This window comes from Diorhabda sublineata, chromosome X (assembly GCF_026230105.1).
Source record: "Diorhabda sublineata isolate icDioSubl1.1 chromosome X, icDioSubl1.1, whole genome shotgun sequence".
In the NCBI taxonomy this organism is placed as follows: Eukaryota; Metazoa; Arthropoda; class Insecta; order Coleoptera; family Chrysomelidae; genus Diorhabda; species Diorhabda sublineata.
Window position 1 is genome coordinate 18,833,855 of NC_079485.1, and position 20,283 is coordinate 18,854,137.

General features: G+C 30.0%; 1 protein-coding gene across 1 annotated transcript in view; it reads right to left on the minus strand.

Moving 5' to 3' along the window:
* Nucleotides 1–1,333: 1,333 nt before the first annotated feature.
* The window catches only part of LOC130451495 (chondroitin sulfate proteoglycan 4), a 32,662-nt gene continuing 13,712 nt past the window's right edge, over nt 1,334–20,283 (minus strand). Inside the window, exons 5-12 of the mRNA XM_056790535.1 lie at nt 17,225–17,782; nt 15,060–16,316; nt 11,949–12,191; nt 10,936–11,614; nt 10,368–10,523; nt 9,908–10,314; nt 7,953–9,459; nt 1,334–6,034 (exon numbers count right to left, since the gene is read on the minus strand). Of these exons, the coding sequence (XP_056646513.1) occupies nt 5,514–6,034; nt 7,953–9,459; nt 9,908–10,314; nt 10,368–10,523; nt 10,936–11,614; nt 11,949–12,191; nt 15,060–16,316; nt 17,225–17,782 (5,328 nt within the window). The 3' untranslated portion in view covers nt 1,334–5,513. The remainder of the gene's footprint in view (nt 6,035–7,952; nt 9,460–9,907; nt 10,315–10,367; nt 10,524–10,935; nt 11,615–11,948; nt 12,192–15,059; nt 16,317–17,224; nt 17,783–20,283) is intronic.

Sequence of the window (20,283 nt, forward strand, 5' to 3'; positions counted from 1 at the left end):
CCAATCAGCACATCAAAGCATCTTTTGTTACGAAATTATCTGGCCCACTATGTTCACATTAAGCGGATTAAATGCGGAGCGAAATGTGCGTCATGAACTTTTACGTGAAAAAGTTATTGAAATAAGATTTGAATGAAAATCAGTCAGTTATAATAAAAAGTTACTGTGATTCAGTTTCTAATCATCCTTTTTGAATCAAATTAAATATGTTAGAAATAAATGTTTTTATTGCGATTTTCTATTTTTGGAATGATTTCGACGCATCCCTTCCATTTCCGTTATCATGTGAACCTAGTAGACATATTACGTACGTCATGCCAACTGCGTCGAAAATATAAGTTTAGTTATTATTTGGTAAACAACAATACCGGAGAGAAGATTTGACGGAAAAAATAATAAATTAATTTTTTGAAAATTGTATTTATTCACTCATAAAAATATCAATTTCACCTAAAAACTTCCATTAATTTCATAAGTTATTCATATGATATATATTATATACTGAGGTGAGTTAGTGAGACTGAGGATTTATTTCTAGATCAGCTATGACGGCAATTGTTATTTTTATATACTATAGCACTCATTTTTCAATACACAAATAGTAGACCTAACATCAAAATACAAACTGAACGATATTATGTTTGGCACTTTCATGACGCTCACGTTCAGGCAACGCGCTGGATGTGGAATTCATTATCGCATGCGTTAAATTGCTGATTGGCTCACTCCGTTCTATAATAATCGTAACGAACGTCCATTCCCCCCTTAGCATCCGCAATTAGCTGATCGGTGATCTACTCAATCCACGGTCTCCGGAACCCGGATTATAGTTTCCGAAAAGTCCTTGTGTATTAAAAAATTGTTACCTCGTTGCAGCTAATGGCGCATTGTTCTTTGGGAGTTGCTGACTATGCAGTTTTTCAATATATAAAAAATTTGACATTAGTTTAGACATATTATGTTGATTATTTCCCAATTTTCCATTTTAAAAATTTGATTGTTAGAAAACGAAAATTTGGTATGTTTCGATGACCAAAAGACGATTCATTTTTTGTCAAATAATTTAAGTGGCGAATAGAAAAAATTCAATTATTTTAATATGTCAAACTTTTTAGTTTAAGTGCAAATTAAACTGATTTAGCTTCACCTACATGTAGAAGGATAATTTCGGTAGTTCGAGATATTGTTACACATGTTAGCCTTAAACTTGTTATTCTAACTGTTGGAACGTCGTTGTAACATTTCCTAAATTAATCTGAATGCTTGTGGGAACTTAAGAAGTTAAAATTTGTTTTTTCAAAATTATTTTTATTTTACAAACATGTAAGACATTGCAACTATAAACAATACATTTCTGAAGTTTATAGAATTCTCATTCAATACAAAATTACATTACTATATTTTACGGTTCAGTAGATTTCAGATAGGGACAAGATATTCTAACAGTATGGCACAATATGACAAGATCTAATATTTTCTAATATAAGATGAATAAGTATTAACTACTACTTAAACAATAGTTTTAAAAAAGTGAACTTTTAATAGGCAAATAATTTAACAGATATATTATTCATATTCGTCGTATTTTTGTTCAATTCCTCTGAATAGAAGAGGAAATGTATACCAACAATTTAATAGCAATCAAACACAACCTACAATATAATTTTAGAAAGTACAATAAAATTTAAATAACTTTTAAAAACCTAATTTTAATCAATAATATATCTAATGATTGAAGATTAACATCTAAAACTATTAGGCACACAATAAGTTCGTTGCATATGAGGGCGAAAATATAGTAGACAAATAATTGTGACCTTAAGTCATAAGTTTTTTCCCTAAATTCCTACCAGGTTTTTGGAAGTTCTTTTTGTGAAGACCCTGTGTATCTGAATTACTTATAAGGCCACAATTTAAAATTAAGTAATGTAATTTTGATAATCATAATTAGTAGGTTTTATTAACTAAAATATAAGTCTAAAATTAAGTTAAACAAATTCGCGAGATAGTAAAATAAATGTATATATATATATATATATATATATATATATATATATATATATATATATATACTAGTCATATACTTTGCCAGCTAGTTCATGAGCGTTTTCGTAGTGGGATTGTGGTATAATTCCTAATTTTGTGAAATAAAACAAGTGTATGTATCTGAGCTTCAAAGTACAATGTAAAAATATTAAATTAAATAAAGATTTCTTCCATTATTTAACTGAGAATTGTGGTGTCTTTCATTTTGGTTAACACATATTAAATAGAGTCCACTTCGGTGTTAAATTTTGTTACAAAAAAAATCATGAACTACTTGGCAATGACTTCGTTCCAATATATATCATCAATACCATCAATCAAATATATAACTATTGAAAAAATTACATCATGTAATTATTCAATAAGTTCAATCCCGGCACTAATTCACTCATTACACATACATCTCTACATGTCAGTGTCTGAATAATTTTTAAATAAGAAATTCATATCTTAATGAATTTCAAATACTAATTCAGTTTTTAACTGCAATGCACCTTATAAAAGAACGTATTAGTAAAGTTAAAAGAAACAGTTGTTTATTCTATCGTAATTAAAAACGTAAATATATGTTTTAACGTTTGCTTGCACGATTCGTAGTTTATCTTTATTAACAAAACACAAAAAGCCAGAGAATTTTATGAAAAAATAATAATTACTACAGTATGATTTCAAAATAGTAAGCACTAAATTCTTAGAATTGATGGTGACATTTAAGGGCCTTCCATTGGTGTGTATTCAATTTTATAAATTGTTGCAAGAAAACTTACTACAATTGAATTATTAGGTATAAATATAAGGTAGTGTTTTGCTTTTATTTTTGTTATTGTTGTATAAAACATAATATAATTGTAATAACTCCCAATCTTTGTGTCGTCCAGTGAATTGTTCCTGATATATGAATCCTTGTACGAATATTGAATATTATAGATTTTCGCATACACTAGGTACTTAGGACTTACTTACTGTTGTGTTGTTAGATTGATTCAAATAAAATAAGTTTGAATATTATGCTACAAAAAAGGTAAAGGGTCTTATTAGTATTACCAGGTAATGCAAGTAGGAATTTGTAATTCAAAATTTATTATAAAAAATTGCCCATTATTACGTTTTTAATTAGCATACATGGAAGTGCAGTTACAGCAATTTTCTAAAAAGCATGTAATTCGTGTAGCACTATATTAAACGGAGACAGTACTTTCCGAAACAGTCGCAATTCACGTTGTTTTATCTATGTATTACAAACTTGCTATGCACTACATAGTTTTGTTTAAAGTAATATGGAAGGTGGAAAGTAGTAAACATCGTCGTTCGAATCTTTCAGCAGGAGAAAAAAATTTTATTTCAACGTGTATTGTGGGTTTTGTGAAATAAATTCCAATATGATGGTTAATGAGATAGATAATGTATATCTTTAAAAGATAGAAACCAGAGAAATAAAACGCTTTCATATTGATTGTGAAATCAATTCCGTTATTCAGAGAGAAGTTTATACGGAAATCGCAAAAAAAATATTATTCAGATAACATCCGACTAAATCAAGTCTGTCTCAAAATTTTGACATGATTTGGAAATTGATGTTGACAATATTTCATTGGAAGGTTTTCCTCGTAAGAGGAACATAATTGTATACCACCTGCATCGTTATCACCGTAATTTGAATCCTATTAACCTGATATGGACTTTCAAGTGAGGAAAAAGAATGTTAACGATGACCTGAGCGATACGTCTCTTCCTACTTTATGGTAATTATATTCTACTGACATAAATCATAATAAAAGCAACGTTGCCATATATAATTGTTAATTATAAGTGACTGAATTTTGTGCCTACTATTATGAAACCAGATTTTAATACTATATATCAATGAAGATACCTCGAAATTGCTGACGATAAAGTCATAGAACAAGAACTGAATTTTTACAACATCGACTCACTATATTTTTCAGATCTCACGTAGAATTCAAATACATTTTGAGACAAGGCGACAAACCTATTTGATTTATAAAATAATCTAAATTAGTAATGATAAAAAATTTTCTAAATGAAAAACAAGTCATTCATTTGATGGATGTTTCTCTCGAAAATCCCTGTCTGTCATATTGGTTTTTCGTTGTGAGACTACTTCACTAATTTACTGGCAGTTCTACAATATTTTTCATTTGATTATAAAATGCATTAGTATTGGAGTCGAATCGAACTATTCTGTCCTTTCAAATCTAGAATCATGTACAATCTTAATGCAGTATGCATTTTGAAGAATGAACCATATACAAAGCTTTTTTCTTTTTGACGACTAAAAGTCGATGAAGTCCTTTCCATTAGTTTTTTATTACTAAATAATTATTATAGAGCTAGTTCTTTCCTAAAAGAAATATACTAATATTTCAAAATGGTATATGTAATGCGCGTGCACTATCAGCATTATCTGTGAAAAACATGTTTTATATCACACTTTTTGAAATGATATACAATGGAAAAATGCCTAAAATATTCAATAGTATAAAATAAATTGGACATGAAATAACTGAATTGACATAATTAATCTGTTTATCAAGAATCTCAAGTTATTTATGTGACAGAAATTATAAAAATAGTGCACGAGTAAAAAACATGAGTATTATATATATGATGATGAAAATAGAAGATTCTGCAGTGCTATGCCATAATTCGTCTGGATGTTCAGGTAAGTGGTGAAGAATATAAAATTATTTTGACAAATCAATAGTATAGACTCTTTCATTTCTATCAGTTTCGGAACATACTGCATACTATATACGTTATTTTGAATATTGTCAGGTGGAAATAAAATTTGCTGGTTATTCTTCATTTGAATGCTTCCAAGCATAGATACCAATATAAAACAATAGTATTTGTCCAACTAATGAAGAGAAGCGGTCACTAAAATTCATATTTGGAATCAAAGAATATGAACGTATGAAGGATAAAGTTTCGTTCAATTAAATTACAATTGCATATTGAATATGTTAAATAGGTTACTTTTATTGTAAATATAGATTGAATTCCTAATTCCCTAATTTTAACAAGAAATCGTTTAGCAAACGAGATCAATTTTCAATCATATGGGAATTTTTTTAGCCAATTTTGAACTCTGTTTATCTTTATAACACTTTTTCAAATTATTATTTTATTTTTTAGGTTATGTCCATTTCGTCCATTCGTCATTATTTCAGGTATGAATTTTAGTAAATTTAAAGTTATTATTGGAGTACATTCAGTAAAGCATTCTGATATACTCATTAGGATTTTTTAATTAATATCAAGATGCAGATCGACAATAATTTTAATCAAAATCAGTTTTATTTTAAGGATGAGTCTAGTTTAAATTTTGAATGATATATTTATACTTTCAATAATTAAATAACTCCCGGAAGTTATTGAATCAGTTCTTATCTTTGTTATTTTTAATAACATAACATTTTTCTGAAATAAGCTGAATAAAAAATAGTTTAAACCCAATATTGATTTTTACGCAATAGAATACTGCTATTGGAAGGACAAGGCATTGGCTCTGGTATCTCTGGGACATCAGGTACTTCACTCCAATTATCCATTTGATCATCTATTCCATACGGATAGAACATATGAGGAGAATCTATTTCGATTCTACCTAATGGAGTAACTTTGCAATGCGGTAGAGCACTTAAGGAAGGTGTGAAATCAGACGAAAATTCTGAAGTGAATTCAGTTGATAGTTCTGGTGTAAAATCAGTTGTAAAAACTGGAGTGAAATCTGAAGAAAAATCTGGTGCAAAAGACGTTGTGAATTCAGAAGCAAATTCCTGTGGATATTCATCTGGAATAGAGTCTCTTAAGGATGGAGATGACGTCATAAGTCTATCAGGTGGACGGGGTAATGGTATAGGCTGAACGCAGTGTTCTTCTTTATCCATATTATTATTTACTGATCGACATTTAATTACCACAATTACTGCTATTCCCAAAACTACTACTCCTACGGCCATACTCACTGAAAAAAAGAAATAATAGAAGATTGACAGAACAATTTAAAAACTCATTAAATAGAAAACTTTTAGAATATTTCAATACTCATCATATACCAATATAATTCACATTTAGTCATCAAACAAAACTCACTAATAAAAAACAATATAAAATTCAGATAAACTTTTTAAAAAATTTTTCTTTTATAATGTAGCATAGTCCATGTTCTTGGTTATATGTTTTATAATAATTATAAATTAGTACTTTTCAATAGACATGTAGTTCATTTCTTTTTCCATCTTAGACATTTTTATATGTTTTCCGTGATGAATGGTCTTGATTTAAGGTCTATTTTGATGAAATATTAGTTTCAAATAGATCTCAAATCTAGACAATTCATAACTGATCTTTTTATATATAATAAAGATGTATAAATAGGTAGATATTATTTTCAGAATTAGTATTATTAGGCCAGGGAAAGTTTTGCGAACCGCGAGATTTACCAAATATTTACATTAGCTGATCAAGAATCCTATCCCAGAACGAGATTTAGATCAGTGTTTCTGAACGTCACGTTTAATTTTCGGTGTAAATCTCAATATTAAAGAAATATAACGTTGAAAGGTATTGTGAAACAAAACTTATTAATTGTAATTTGATAGTGAAACAATCGAAGCTCAGGGAATTTAATTCACAATTAATAAATGTTTAGTCCACCATTACAGCAACCATCAAATATTGTTAAAGCAAGCTAGACTGTCTCATTTTTGAATGCACAAAAATAAAAATATTTTCGGATTATGAAATTGTGGAAGAATATTTGGAAGCTGTAGCAAAGGAGATAAAAATAAACTATTTTCAAATATAAGTATATCCTGAAAAACAGTGGTTGAATTAATGACATTTCAAACCAAATTATTGTAAATCTACACGATCGCATTCAAGATTTCCAACAGTTTTATTTAGCATTGCCGAAATTACAGATATCAGATACAGCTCAACTTGTAATAATCGTTCGTGACGTAAATGAATCATTCTAAATAACTTAAGAAATGTTAAAGTCGAGAAGGTACTACAGAAGGTGAAGATATGTTATAAATGAGCAAAAACCAGTATTAGAATTTAGTAATGATGAATGGTTATTTGATTTATTTTTTTGTCGAAAAACTAACTGATTATATCATTAAAAAATAATAACGTTCAATCCTTTCCATTGCTAAACGAATTCAAAACATATTGATAACATTAAATACACAAAAGAAATAATAAAATTTATAGATGCTTCTGAAATCGTTTCACTAATTTATACAAAAATACAAAAAAATATGTGAAATACATTCATCTCCTTCTCAAACTGATATCAAGTTGGTTCTTGTTCTCAGGTTAGAAGTCATTTTTCTGGTGTTCTCACATTCCTAGTTTCTTGACAACGTCGTTCAATAGCTCTGAATGTATTTTTACTTGTTAAGTTTCTTTTAGAAAACTTTTCTGTATAACGCATAACAGTTGTATTAGATTTTCCTAAACACTCGGTGTATCCAAAATTTGAGTACATTTTGATTAACAAAGTTGATATTTCAATCGCATAGAGAGCGGTTATCTGTGCGGGCGTCGATAAATAGCTCGGTATACGAGTCTCATCACGAAAACACGGATAAATGAGAGTCAAATATAAAAATAAATTCATGGGATGTATGAGCTTCCAAAACATATTCATACAAATTTCATTACAATGTTGTTAGTAGCTAAATAGGTAGATTAGTTTGCCTAAGAATAATTAAATATGGGGTAAGACAGAAGTGATGGTTTATTTTTTGAAATCAAAATTCTTGTCAGTTAGTTACATTTCAGAAGCCAATAAACAAAGTGAATTGAGATATTCGCGATTTTCCAATTTAGTAGAAATATAAATGCAAAAATATAATATAACTGCAAATACTTACCAATTAATAGATAGTCTTTTGTTATATTAGGATTTGCTACATAAAGACCACCCTCATGACTTGCTGGATCACTTGGCCCTGTAAGGGTTGGTGAAATATCGTCATCCAAAGAAGATTTAACCATTATTTTCAGTTCCCCAACCGCTGGTTGAACAATGTTGGCAGATAAAACAAATCTTAACTGATCTTTTAAACCATATCTTGGTACTTCAAGATCACGGACTACAAAAAATATGAGGCCACTCTGAATATCTTCATGACTAAAACTCGAAATTAAAGTATCGAGAATGTTTCTTTTTTCACCAGAACTCCTTATTATTTTTCTTACTTCGCCACAAACAGGAAACGATAGGATGGTATATCGAGGATTGCCGTTGGTTAGTTTTGCTAATGGTGAAGCATCCAAGGAATTAAGGGTCAATCTATTTGTTTCTCCAGTTTTAACAGTAAAATTGTGAATATGCATAAATGGCTTTACTTTGATAAATACCTCAATACTGTCTCCAAATGAATTGTTTCCCAAACAAATTGCTCCATTGACTTCAAAACTGTCATTTGTTACACTCATATCTGTTTGAAGGTACATGACTTTATTGTTAATCAAATCTGCATAAGAAAAGAATGTTAAATTTGCTTGATTTCCTTTATATAACAGACCATGTTTTGGAGGTCTTTTCAAAGTAAACTCAATCTTGTGTTTATCGGCATTTGTATATACAAAAAATTGTTGTTCAGATAGGATTACATTGTAAGATCCTTGTAGTAAAGATACAGGCATGCCAGCTTTTATGCTAATATTTATAGGAGCAACAATGATATTGAATACAGTAAAATCGGGTCTAAATTTTCCGTCCCATATTCTAAAATGGAATGAATCTTTCAAAATTCCTCCGTCATGTAAATAAACTATTTTATTGTTATCAATATCAGCTTGGGTAAAAGAAGTCACAGAAATATTTTCTAACATTAATTTACCATGTGAAGGTCCTGATATTACATCATATTTTAATTTTGAAGGTGGAGTATCAGCATCTTCTGTGGCCAAATCATGTTTAGTAATAGTACGTTTTTCCCCTTGTACCACTATTAAATTTGGAGCTGGAGTAACTAGAGTAAACGGTTGATCATTAACAGGATTTACTATTATAGGTACAGTGATGTTACATAACATTATAGGACCAGGAATTAAATATAAAGAAAAATGTACGTTGTCTCCTAAGGTATCAGAATGATCATGTTCATAATAAACTTGTCCGGACTCTAATTGTAATTGAGTAAATGTACTCAAATTTCTATTTTGTTGAGAATAGACTTGACCATGTAGAGGAGTCATAACTGATGAGTGAATTATTGGAGAACGAAGACCAGCATGATTTTCTAAAAACATTATTACTCCTGACAAGTTTAGACGAATTGTTATGGTACCACCTTCATCGACTGATAGTTTAGGAATGTTTACATACGCATCAAGTCCACCTGATGATACAGAAATATCGATTCTAAAAACCTAAAACACAATATTTTTAGTAATTCTCACAAATAGTTTGACAAATTTCATCTGCACTATAAAATCTGCAAATAAATGCGATTGGATAGTTGACACGTGTGCATTCAATTATTATCAAAAAGTTACATCTTAACTAAAAATTTTTCAACATAATTTTAAATATGAATCTTGAAATAGTATAAATATATAGAATTACAGTAAAACAAAAAAATCTATTTAATCAATAACCGACACATGGGTTATTACATCACATAAAAACTTGTTTTGTTGAAGAATCCAACTTGAGAAACATAGTGTGTCAATAATTTATATTTATTTAAAACTCTACTGTCTTTTTTGAATGGAATACTTATATTTCTGTTGATTTAAGAGCACATAATTAATGTGCCTACAAATTTTACAGAGCAGTTGAAATTTGTTAAGCTAAATATTTTGCAGAGTATCTTACCTGTTCAAAGAGTTTCGGTGCTAAATGAGTCTTAACATTGAAAACAAAAGAATCGTTTGCGTACAAATCAGAAAATGGATGTGTATGCTCATAAAAGACTTTACTAGTATTTAAATCTTCCTGGGAAAAACTCGAAACAACTTTGAATACTCCAACTTGTTCTGATTCCATCATTAGTCTTCCTAAACTTGGCGGTTCTATGATGTCATATTCTATTTTTCTGTGAGAATCTGATACAATTGTTAGCAAGTGGTTTGATGTTAAATATTTTTTCTGTAATGGAAATATATGAAGGGGACTGTTTATTAGTTGCAACTCGACTGGTTTAGTTTTTATGTGAAATATGTAGTCTTTAGTGGTATGTATACCATCTGTTATGTTAAATTTGAATTTTCCTCCAGTACCATCTAAAATATTTTTTTTTATAAACATATACAAACAATTTATTGGTAAAACTTACTGTAATGATGAAAAACTATTAAACGTTTGTCAATCATGTCTTGAGAGAAATGATTGAGCTGAGTAGTAGTATCTGACTTTAGAGCAATAGTACCAGACCAGCACATTTTGATTTGATATTTTAAGATTTGTTTAGGCCTATCATCATCGACAGCCGCTGAAAAATTTTTCAGTAAAATCAATAAACAGGTATTGCACCTTTTGAAATCATACTTAATAGCAAAGTTCTATTTAAAGTAAGGAAATATAGTTAGACATTTAAATTATCACAAATACTACAGCTTTGTATAATAACTGAGGAGCACCTATTTTGACAAAAATAAATAAAAGTTATGAAGTCTACGTTGTGGAAACTAGTTGTTTCTGCTAAGGCGTAGGAAAAATAAACAAGATTAGACGAGTACACATTAAAAATGATAAATACACTTCATAAAGATGAAATTTTAATTAAACCTTATGTTGATGTTATTATTTATGTTGAATCGATAGGAATGAATTTATATTGGTTTTCGTGGTTAATATTTTTTCTGGAGTTATTAGAAAACTAACAACAATAATCTTAAATTTACCTAGCATATCATTGGTTATATGTTCCACTCCTCCTTCCCACATAGTTAACCCTGTATTATTGACCAACTTTGGCTTTTGGTCGTTTACTGGAAAAACAATTATATTTATATTTAGTGGATAGCTGGTTTTTTTCTTGTCAGTCTCTCCTACAATCACCAATTGATCACTGCTATTTTCTGTGCCATCATTAAGATACTGAACTACACCAGCTTGCAATTCTTTGACAGTGAAGCTTTTTGTCTTTAAGCATCTTTTGTACAGTTGTATACAGCCGTGTTTTACATTTTCTTTAATTGAATAAGAACTTACTCTTGACTTATAATAATCAGTCAATACAAATAGGTGGGAGATAGTCAAAACAGCAGATCCACCTTCATTCACAATAAGATTTGTAGATCCTAAGAATAGTCTTTCAGGAATTATTTCTATATCTAACTGTAAATTGTTATTCCAAACTACGCCATTTGTTACATTGAAGGTTATTTTATCTTTAGTTTGATTCATTACAGATTGAATGTACAATATTTTGTTTTCATTCAACAAGTCTTGTGTAAATGATACCACATTTACGGGTTCTTCGTTATTTTTAACATCCGATAAGATTGTCAGATAACCATACTCTGACATTTGGACAATATGGTAAGTTATTGATGATGGAGGAACGTTCCGTTGGAAAACCTAAAATAATTTATCACTCATAAAATTATTATTTACAGATAAATTTACATGAAATGGAATTTCGACGAGATTTTATAAGCAATATATTGAGAAGATGAAAACGAAGAAAATATAACTCGAACTTTAAGCCCAATGAAAAACAGTTGAATGTGAAAAACATCATCGAATAGGGAGATAGTTTAAGTCCACTGCTGTTTATGATGGTAATAGGGAAAAATATGGTTTTAACAAATCAGAAAACTTGACGCTATAATAAACAAGAATGAATCAAAATTTATGATAGTGATCATGAATACCTGGGGTGTGAGAAACCAAAAGAGTTTCAAATACTTACTTCCAAAGTCTTTTTTGTGATTAATACACTTGTTGATTCTTCGACGGATAATTTTTTCAAAGTTTTGATTTCTAATAGTTCCCAATAATATGATGGTAACATCCAAATGCCAAGTTGCGCTATATTTACAGCATCTTTACATACTACTTTCATACCAATTTCATCTGCACTAACTCCCAAGTGTTCGTTCAAATAACTTATATAACCTTTATTCAAGTCATCTTGAGTGAAATTTTTGATACCCTTAAAATTAAAGTTGAAGTTAAACTCAAAATTGCAAGTAGCTGCTTGATAACAACCGATTGAATCAATGACAAAAATTGTAATTGCTATTTAAATGAAAATAATACAGTGTGTGAATACTTTGATCTTCTGGACAGTTTGATTTTGGAAATTTGTAGTTCAGTCATTTATACTCTTGGTTATTATGCAATTGTGTAGTTTCATTATTTTCATATCCTGAGAGATACTTTGCTGAAACGATGTGGAGATGATATAAATAGTACAAAACAGTAACTTTTCTTAGACACAATATCCAGGCAATGATGTAAGTTTTTCGATTATTATACAGTTTACTGATTTTAATGTTACGAACTCGTTCACTCATATATACCATGTAGCAAGTCCTATTCTAATAAATAAATCAAAGCTAAAGTTTGGTGGATGCAAGAGTGTCCATCTTATCTTATTTACAGTGTATTTTTTGTGACCTGTTTTTAGAAAGGCGATTCTAAGGTCTTTTGCATGTTTACGGAAAATTACTAATTTCCAGGATTTGAAGATTCTAGAATACTATATAAAATGAGGCTCCAGCAACTGCTGGAGTTAGTTAACAATTTGGTATCATAGTGACAACATGGGGATAGTGACAAGTGAACTAAGAAGCCATTGGAAGCTGACAGAAAAATAAATAAAAATGCTTGAGATAGAAATAAAAGAAAATCTGCTGAATCGAGAACACCGCCAACAGTAGGCTCAAAACCAGTAATGATAGTGTTTGTGTCCACGGTGTTCTCCATGGTGAGCACATTTTATTTATTTCTATTTCAATCTTTTTATCCATTGTTTTCAGCTTTCAATCGTGACGGTGGAAACCTTTTCGAACATATAACCTTAGGAGTGGAATTTTAGCAAATCCAAATTGTACTCTTTTTAATATATATTCCAAGATTTCGAATACTTATGTATTCACCATCGGGGACTGAAATTATGGTCAAAGTACAATGTAAAAATACATACAAAAGTAAAACAATATTAAAAATGATGAAATGTTTCCTTTAAAAAATTATTAAATTCATGTGATTCAAAAATCAATATTCAAGTTGAAACGTGTGAGACGTTTAATTTAATTTTTTATTATGTCATTAAAACGATTTAAAAAGTTTGGTGTTTCATTGCCACGTTCCCAACAAGTAACCGCTCATAATATAGCTGACAAAGACTTCGTTACAAATAAAATTATGTCAACAATGAACATTTCAATAAAGATTGGTAAAACAAATAACAAAGAGCAAAATGTAATCCATTACATAACTTGCTAGTACAGAATATATTGGTGTTTATGATAAATTTTATTATTGTAAGAAAAATATATATTATTAAAAATGTAACTAATTTTAACAGAGTTTGCAGTTTTTACTTATATCACCCATTTCTGTCGAAGAGCTGTTAGACAAAAACGTCTTTAGAAGTTTTGTCAATGTATTCCTAATTGTTATAGTTATACATTTTTATCAATATTTCATTCAACTAAAAAGTGAGAGGTTCAATTGGAATGTTTATTTATGCCACAATTGGTCTAACTTGAAGTAGGTTTATGAAATTTTGGTCAATCTAAAAGATCACTCACCAATGGGATTAAATCTCTCAAAAGTCACAGCAAATTATACCCTGAACTCTTATTTTATGAGGGCCATTCTATGGATTATAGAGCTGTCAAAGTATTAACAACAGAAAATAACTAGGTGCAGAAAACTGATTTGAAAACATTAGTGTATAATATACATATCTATCCATTTTAGAAAAAAAACTCAACGTCATTTCTTTCTTCAATTTGTTTATATATAGGTACTATGCTCATGTTTTTATACTCCATACTCATAATTTTAGTTCCCCAAGATGAATAAATATTCTAAAGCTAGGAATACAATATGTATAACATATGAGTACACTTTAGTCATTAATACAACATTTTGTATAATAATCATTAACATCAAATTAGTTTTGCTCGTTATAAATGACGTTGAATTTTCATAGATAATGTTAGGTTATGTCGTTACGAATGTCGTTGAATTTTTATAGAATTTGATTTTTTGAAATCTAAAAGATATTCACCGATTAAACTGAGGTATTTTGAATCAGTTTTTTTATGAAATCGCTGATCTTATGAATTGTGCAATATATGTTGTTTCTAAGAATAGGCGTTTTTTGTAATTATTTTCTGTTAATACTTTGGCAGGTAATCCTTAGAATGGCATTCATAAAAAACGCGTTCGGCACGCGAACTTCTGTCAGGATATAATTTGCTTCCCCTTTGTGAGAACAATCCGATTGGTGAAGTATTCTTTTAGATTAGATTTAGAAAATTTATATAGACCCCTGTCAAATCTACCACTTTGGGAAACACCATTTCAGATTGAACAATGTATTGTTTGTCACAATTTAAGCAAAATAATTCATAAACTATGTAAACCAATTTATTAGTTGATGTTCTATCTTCAATCTTACTGAAAATAGAATGGATTATAAGATGCTGTTCTTTTTTTATATCTAATTTTTCATCTGTTACATCAAATTGATCTTTGTGGTACGTGATTATAGGAAAACAATAAATTTTGCAACCAATAATTCTCGAAATTGTGAATTATTGTTATAAAATCTTGAACTTATTGGATAGGAAAAACATTTTTCAAAATGAAAACGAACGTGAATATGAAGTTGTCATTTTGACAGTTGTTTTCTGAATCCCCAAAGTTGTAACGCCGCGATTTCTCGATTAATTAATTTTCCGGTGATGAATACATAGTTATTCGAAAGAGTATAGAGGTGCATTAAAAATTAACATGAAGTAGCGTATACCTAATTTTTAAGATGGTGAAGAATATAACTTACCTTTAGTGTTTTGGATAAAACAATTTTTCCAAAAATGGGTTTGTTAACAATTTCATACAAGACATCTTTATCATAAGCATAAAGATTTGTTGAATATGATAGATGATCACTAGTAATAGTCACTATTCTTCCTTGTTCCACAATTATTTTTTTTTTCATGCTAACATGGATAAATGGAGCTGAAGCTTGGATTTCTAAAATCCCATTGACGTGAAACTGACCATCTGTCACCCAAAGTCTTACTTTGCCGAACTCAGGACCCTTATGTTTGAATGTAATTCTGTTATTATCCAAGTCATCTTGTGTAAATTCTGTTATCTTAATATTTGAATTAGCTGTGTTATAAAAATATCCATTTGAAAAATCTCTGCAAGTGTAAACAATTGCAGAAGGGGGTGTATCTAAATCGGAATCAACATATTTTAAATCCTTTCCTGTGAATAATTTTTCTCCTCCAACAACAACGTGAAAAACTTTATCAATGACTCTCACAGGACTGTTGTCGTTTTTCAATATAACTTTTATTGATAAATTTCCTACGTATTGAAATACTTCATCACTTAGAGATAATGCCATGAATGTAAAGGAATCAGTTTTAGTTTCCGAGTTGTCATGGATGTAAGATATCATATTGTCTTTTATATCCTCAGATGTGAAGTATTTTGTATAGTTTGCTTTAAAATCGTTTACTGTTTTCTGTAAAAAACCATGCCTCGGATTCTCTGTAATGTTAAAAGTTACATTTGATAAAAATTGAGCTTGAAAAGATAAATGTGATTGATCTATTAGTATTGAAGTTCCTTCTTCAACTTGCAAAGGTTTCAATTTGACAGTTACTTTAGTTTGGTCATCTTTTGACGGAATATATATTATTGTCAAATTTGAAGTAACATTATTACAACCAGGTGATAAAACAATGAAGATGAAAGCATCTTCTACTTGAGAATAAGGTTTTTGATACATTTTATATCGAACATTATGAGAAATTATATCTTCTTGAGTGAATGTATCACAAGATTTTAGTTTGTACTTTGACTCTGCTGAAAACAAATAACCATATCGTGGAGGTTCAACTAAAACATACTGTATCGATGTTGGGGGTTTCGGTGGTTTTGTTTCAAACGCAAAATCATTTATCGATATCCTTGTTTCCCACTCTTCTTTTAAATGCATATTTTTTAGCTTCAATTTTTGTAGTGTGCATCTTGCAAATATTATACGAAATGTATAGAGTATTGTTTTGTCCATCGTAATAAACTGAAAAAAAATGTTTCACTATAACCCATAACTGTATGTATAAGCATTTTATATCAGTATATTAGAAGATCACAACACTTCTTTTTATGTCACAATTTGAACATTAATTAACAGATACAATTTTTTGCTAGATATTTTTTATATCCAATTAAGACGATTTATTGGAATATATACGAACTTAAAAAAATGTTATAATACGGGATATTATAATAAGCATAAGTCAAGTGCAACACCAATTTTTTAGCAACTTAACTTCGCTATTCTTCATAGGATCATTCTTAGAGCAGCAAATTGTCATAAAAGCTATGGCAATTATTCGATAACACGCATTTAATCCATTGAATGTGCTCACACTTTTTTTTCAGTCTGCATTGAGGAAGCACCTTGCACTTCATGTTTAAATATTTAGGAGGTCATACGAGAAGTTATCGTAAAAATCTATTTCGTATTCATCAACTTTTTGCTCAAAATTATATCTTGAAGCAAGTCAGTCACAGTTGGATCACTCACGTTTCTTATTGTCTAGTCTTATTGTTGTATATCAGTTTTTTCATCTCCATAATCCAAAAAAGTCGTAGGTTATGTATACAGCCTCTAATGGAAATGGTAATTCGAGGTCCTTTCATTAATTTTACATAGTAACTTGGTGATCCTCTTCTTAAACTCACACTCTATAAATGATTGGACGGCGTCACACTCTATTTGAATGTAACCTTTCTCTTAGCATTTCTGATCAATAAGTACTTTTCCTTGAATAGAACAATTAAGAAGTGCATTCGAGAGAGTATAATTACTATTTTGGTAAGAGCTATTTGAACACAAAATTATGGGTAGATAACATTACAAATTAAATCTAATTCTAAGTAAATGAAGTCAATATATGTATAACTTCAAATTTTAGTACTTACTTGAAATTCATCAAAATCCGGTTTTGCTGATATATGTCTGTAACGTACTCTGTGCTGCTTTAAATCGCTTCCAGTGAAAGAATCGGAGTTTTCCCAAGAGTTTCCAGTCTTTTCTATTTCTATGATACCATAAGTGGGATTTTTCACAATACTAAAATATACAAGATAATCTGGTATAGCAACATTTGATGTGAAACTCAAGTTGTATGGGGTTATAATTGCTGAACTTTGATGTAATAATATCAAACCAGTATTTCTTTCCATTCTCCAATATTGGGGGGAAATAGCTACTCTCAAACGATATACTGGGCTTGTTTCAACACCATCAGACACTTGCATAGTTATGTAAGATGTATTTTTGTTTGAACTTTTGTCATAATAAAGAATCAGTCCTCCATTTACTTCATCTTGAGTAAAAGAATTTATTTTAGCACCAGGCTGATTTGCATTTTCAAAATAGCCATCTCCACACTTCAATATAGTGTAAATCAATTGCCCAGGTGAATTATCTGAGTCAGTTACTTTAAATATATCTGTAGATAAAAATTTCTTAGTTCCCTATAAAATAAAGCTGCGTTAAAATTTATTTAATTTACACACACACACACACACACACACACATATATATATATATATATATATATATATATATATATATATATATATATATATATATATATATATATATATATATGTATATATATATGTATATATATACCTATTTAAAATATATTTATATATATATATATATATATATATATATATATATATATATATATCTAGGCAATCAGAGAGATACATTGTCTCGTTGCGTGATTGGTTGCAGCGTTAACCATACACATCAGGCTTTGTAAGAACGTGGTTATGTGTGGACGCATTCGGTAAGTTATGAAAAAAAAAATTCTGAAATACATATTGTTATAAAATTTGTCAATTTTAAAACACTTATTTTAAAACTGCTGGGGAAAATTATTCTATAATAGTTCATGCATGAAATTTTATCAGCAAAGTCTTTGATATGTATTTAACCAACAATAAGTGTTGAAGGTCACATTTTTAACGTTGATTGAGAAACAGGGCCGTACTATGTACCTCTTACAGCGTGAAGTTGGACAATGGTGCGCAAGTATAAAAGACCGCTTGGAACAAAGCCTTACCAAAATTATAAACCTGAATCGATGGTTAAGGCTGTGGAAGCTGTAAAAAAAAGAAAAATGACTCTAAGAGCGGCCGCCGAAATGTTTAGCGTTCCAAAATCTACGTTATATAATCATGTTAAAGGCATTAAATGCACTCAACGATATGGTGGGCAAACAGCTTTAAGTGAAGAACAGAACACATTAGCCGACGGGATTTCAACAGCAGCAAAATGGAATTTTCCTTTACAAATTATTGACATAAGATAACTAGTGAAGCATTATTTAGATAGACAAGGAACAACTGTTTCTATTTTTAAAAATAATCTACCTGGAGTGGAATAGGCCAAACTTTTTTTACAACGGCATGCTGAATTAGTGTGAGATTGGCCAGTAATATCAGAAGAGCTCGAGCCGAAGTGACGTCAGAAGTCGTTAATGCATACTTTGATGAACTGCAAGTAGCCCTGGAAAATATCCCTTGTGAACAAATAGTTAACTACGACGAGACAAATTTTTCAGACGACCCTGGAAAGATCAGGGTTGTCACAAAAAGAGGAAGTAAACACTGTGACATTGTAATGGGTAGTTCCAAAACCAGTGTGTCTGTTATGGTAGCTGGATCTGCTTCTGGGAAAATTCTTCCGCCATATATTGTTTACAAAGCTCAGCATTTGTACCCTACATGGATCGAAAATGGTCCTCCCGGTGCAGTGAACAATCGCAGCAAAAGTGGCTGGTTCGACCAGTTTTGTTTTGAAGACTGGTTCCTAAAAGTGGCTGTGCTGTATTTGTCAAAATTTGAAGGCAAAAAAGTTTTAATCTGTGACAACCTGTCTAGTCATATATCGTCATATGTCATAAAAGAGTGCAGAGAAAATGATATTCATTTTATATTATTACCACCTAATTCTACTCACCAGCCACTTGATGTTGCGTTCTTCAGACCACTAAAAGGCGAGTGGAGAGCTGTTTTACGACGTTGGAAATCATCCAATAGAGGAGTTTTTCAAAAAAGCGATTTTCCGCGTTTATTAGGCGAGACTTTCGAAAAACTGGGCTTACGGTCAAAGGACAATATTACAGCGGGATTCGCATCGGCTGGAATATATCCACTGGATAGAGAGAGGGTGTTAAAAAAACTCCCCGACTACAAAAGTGACACTGGTAATGACACTGATGCTTGGTCTCAAAGTTTTGTCGATTTAATAAAAGAAAATCTAACACCTCCACCAAACAAAACCAGAAAACCAAGAGGTAAAAGACTAAATATATTGCCAGGACGAAGTGTAACTTTACCTGGAGACAGTGACGGAGAAGATGAAATAGAATCAGGAGAACTGAATCGGATTGAAAAAGAAAATTCTTCAGAAGATGAAAGTATTAATGAAAGTAGCAACAATGACGAGACTGATAACGAAAACGATTGTGATATACAACCAAATACGCTTACTGAACCTTCCATTCCTAGTCCCACAACACGTTTCAGTATAGGGCAATACGTTCTTGTGCGGTTCGTCAGACAAAAAAGACATCTCAATTTTGTGGGCAAGATCATTAACGTTGAAGAACACACATATTTCGTGACGTTCCTAAGAAAAAAATATTCGGTGAAAATGGGTAATTTTTTTGTATACCCCAATGTCGAAGACTCTGCCGAGGTTACACTAGAAGAAATTTTCTATATTCTGAAAAAACCCATTGATTTACGAAGAGAACGCATTCAATTTACTGAAGTATTAGATTATGATAGCATCGGTTAAGCCCTTCTTAAAAGCCTACTTAAAAATTTAGAAGTGATTTTTATTTTTGTACTGTTATTTTCAGAAGTATTGTTACGTTTTTTAATTTTATTTTAATTTTTTGAATAATTTTTTAATTTTTTTATTAATAAAACATTTGTTCATTTATCACCGTTGGATA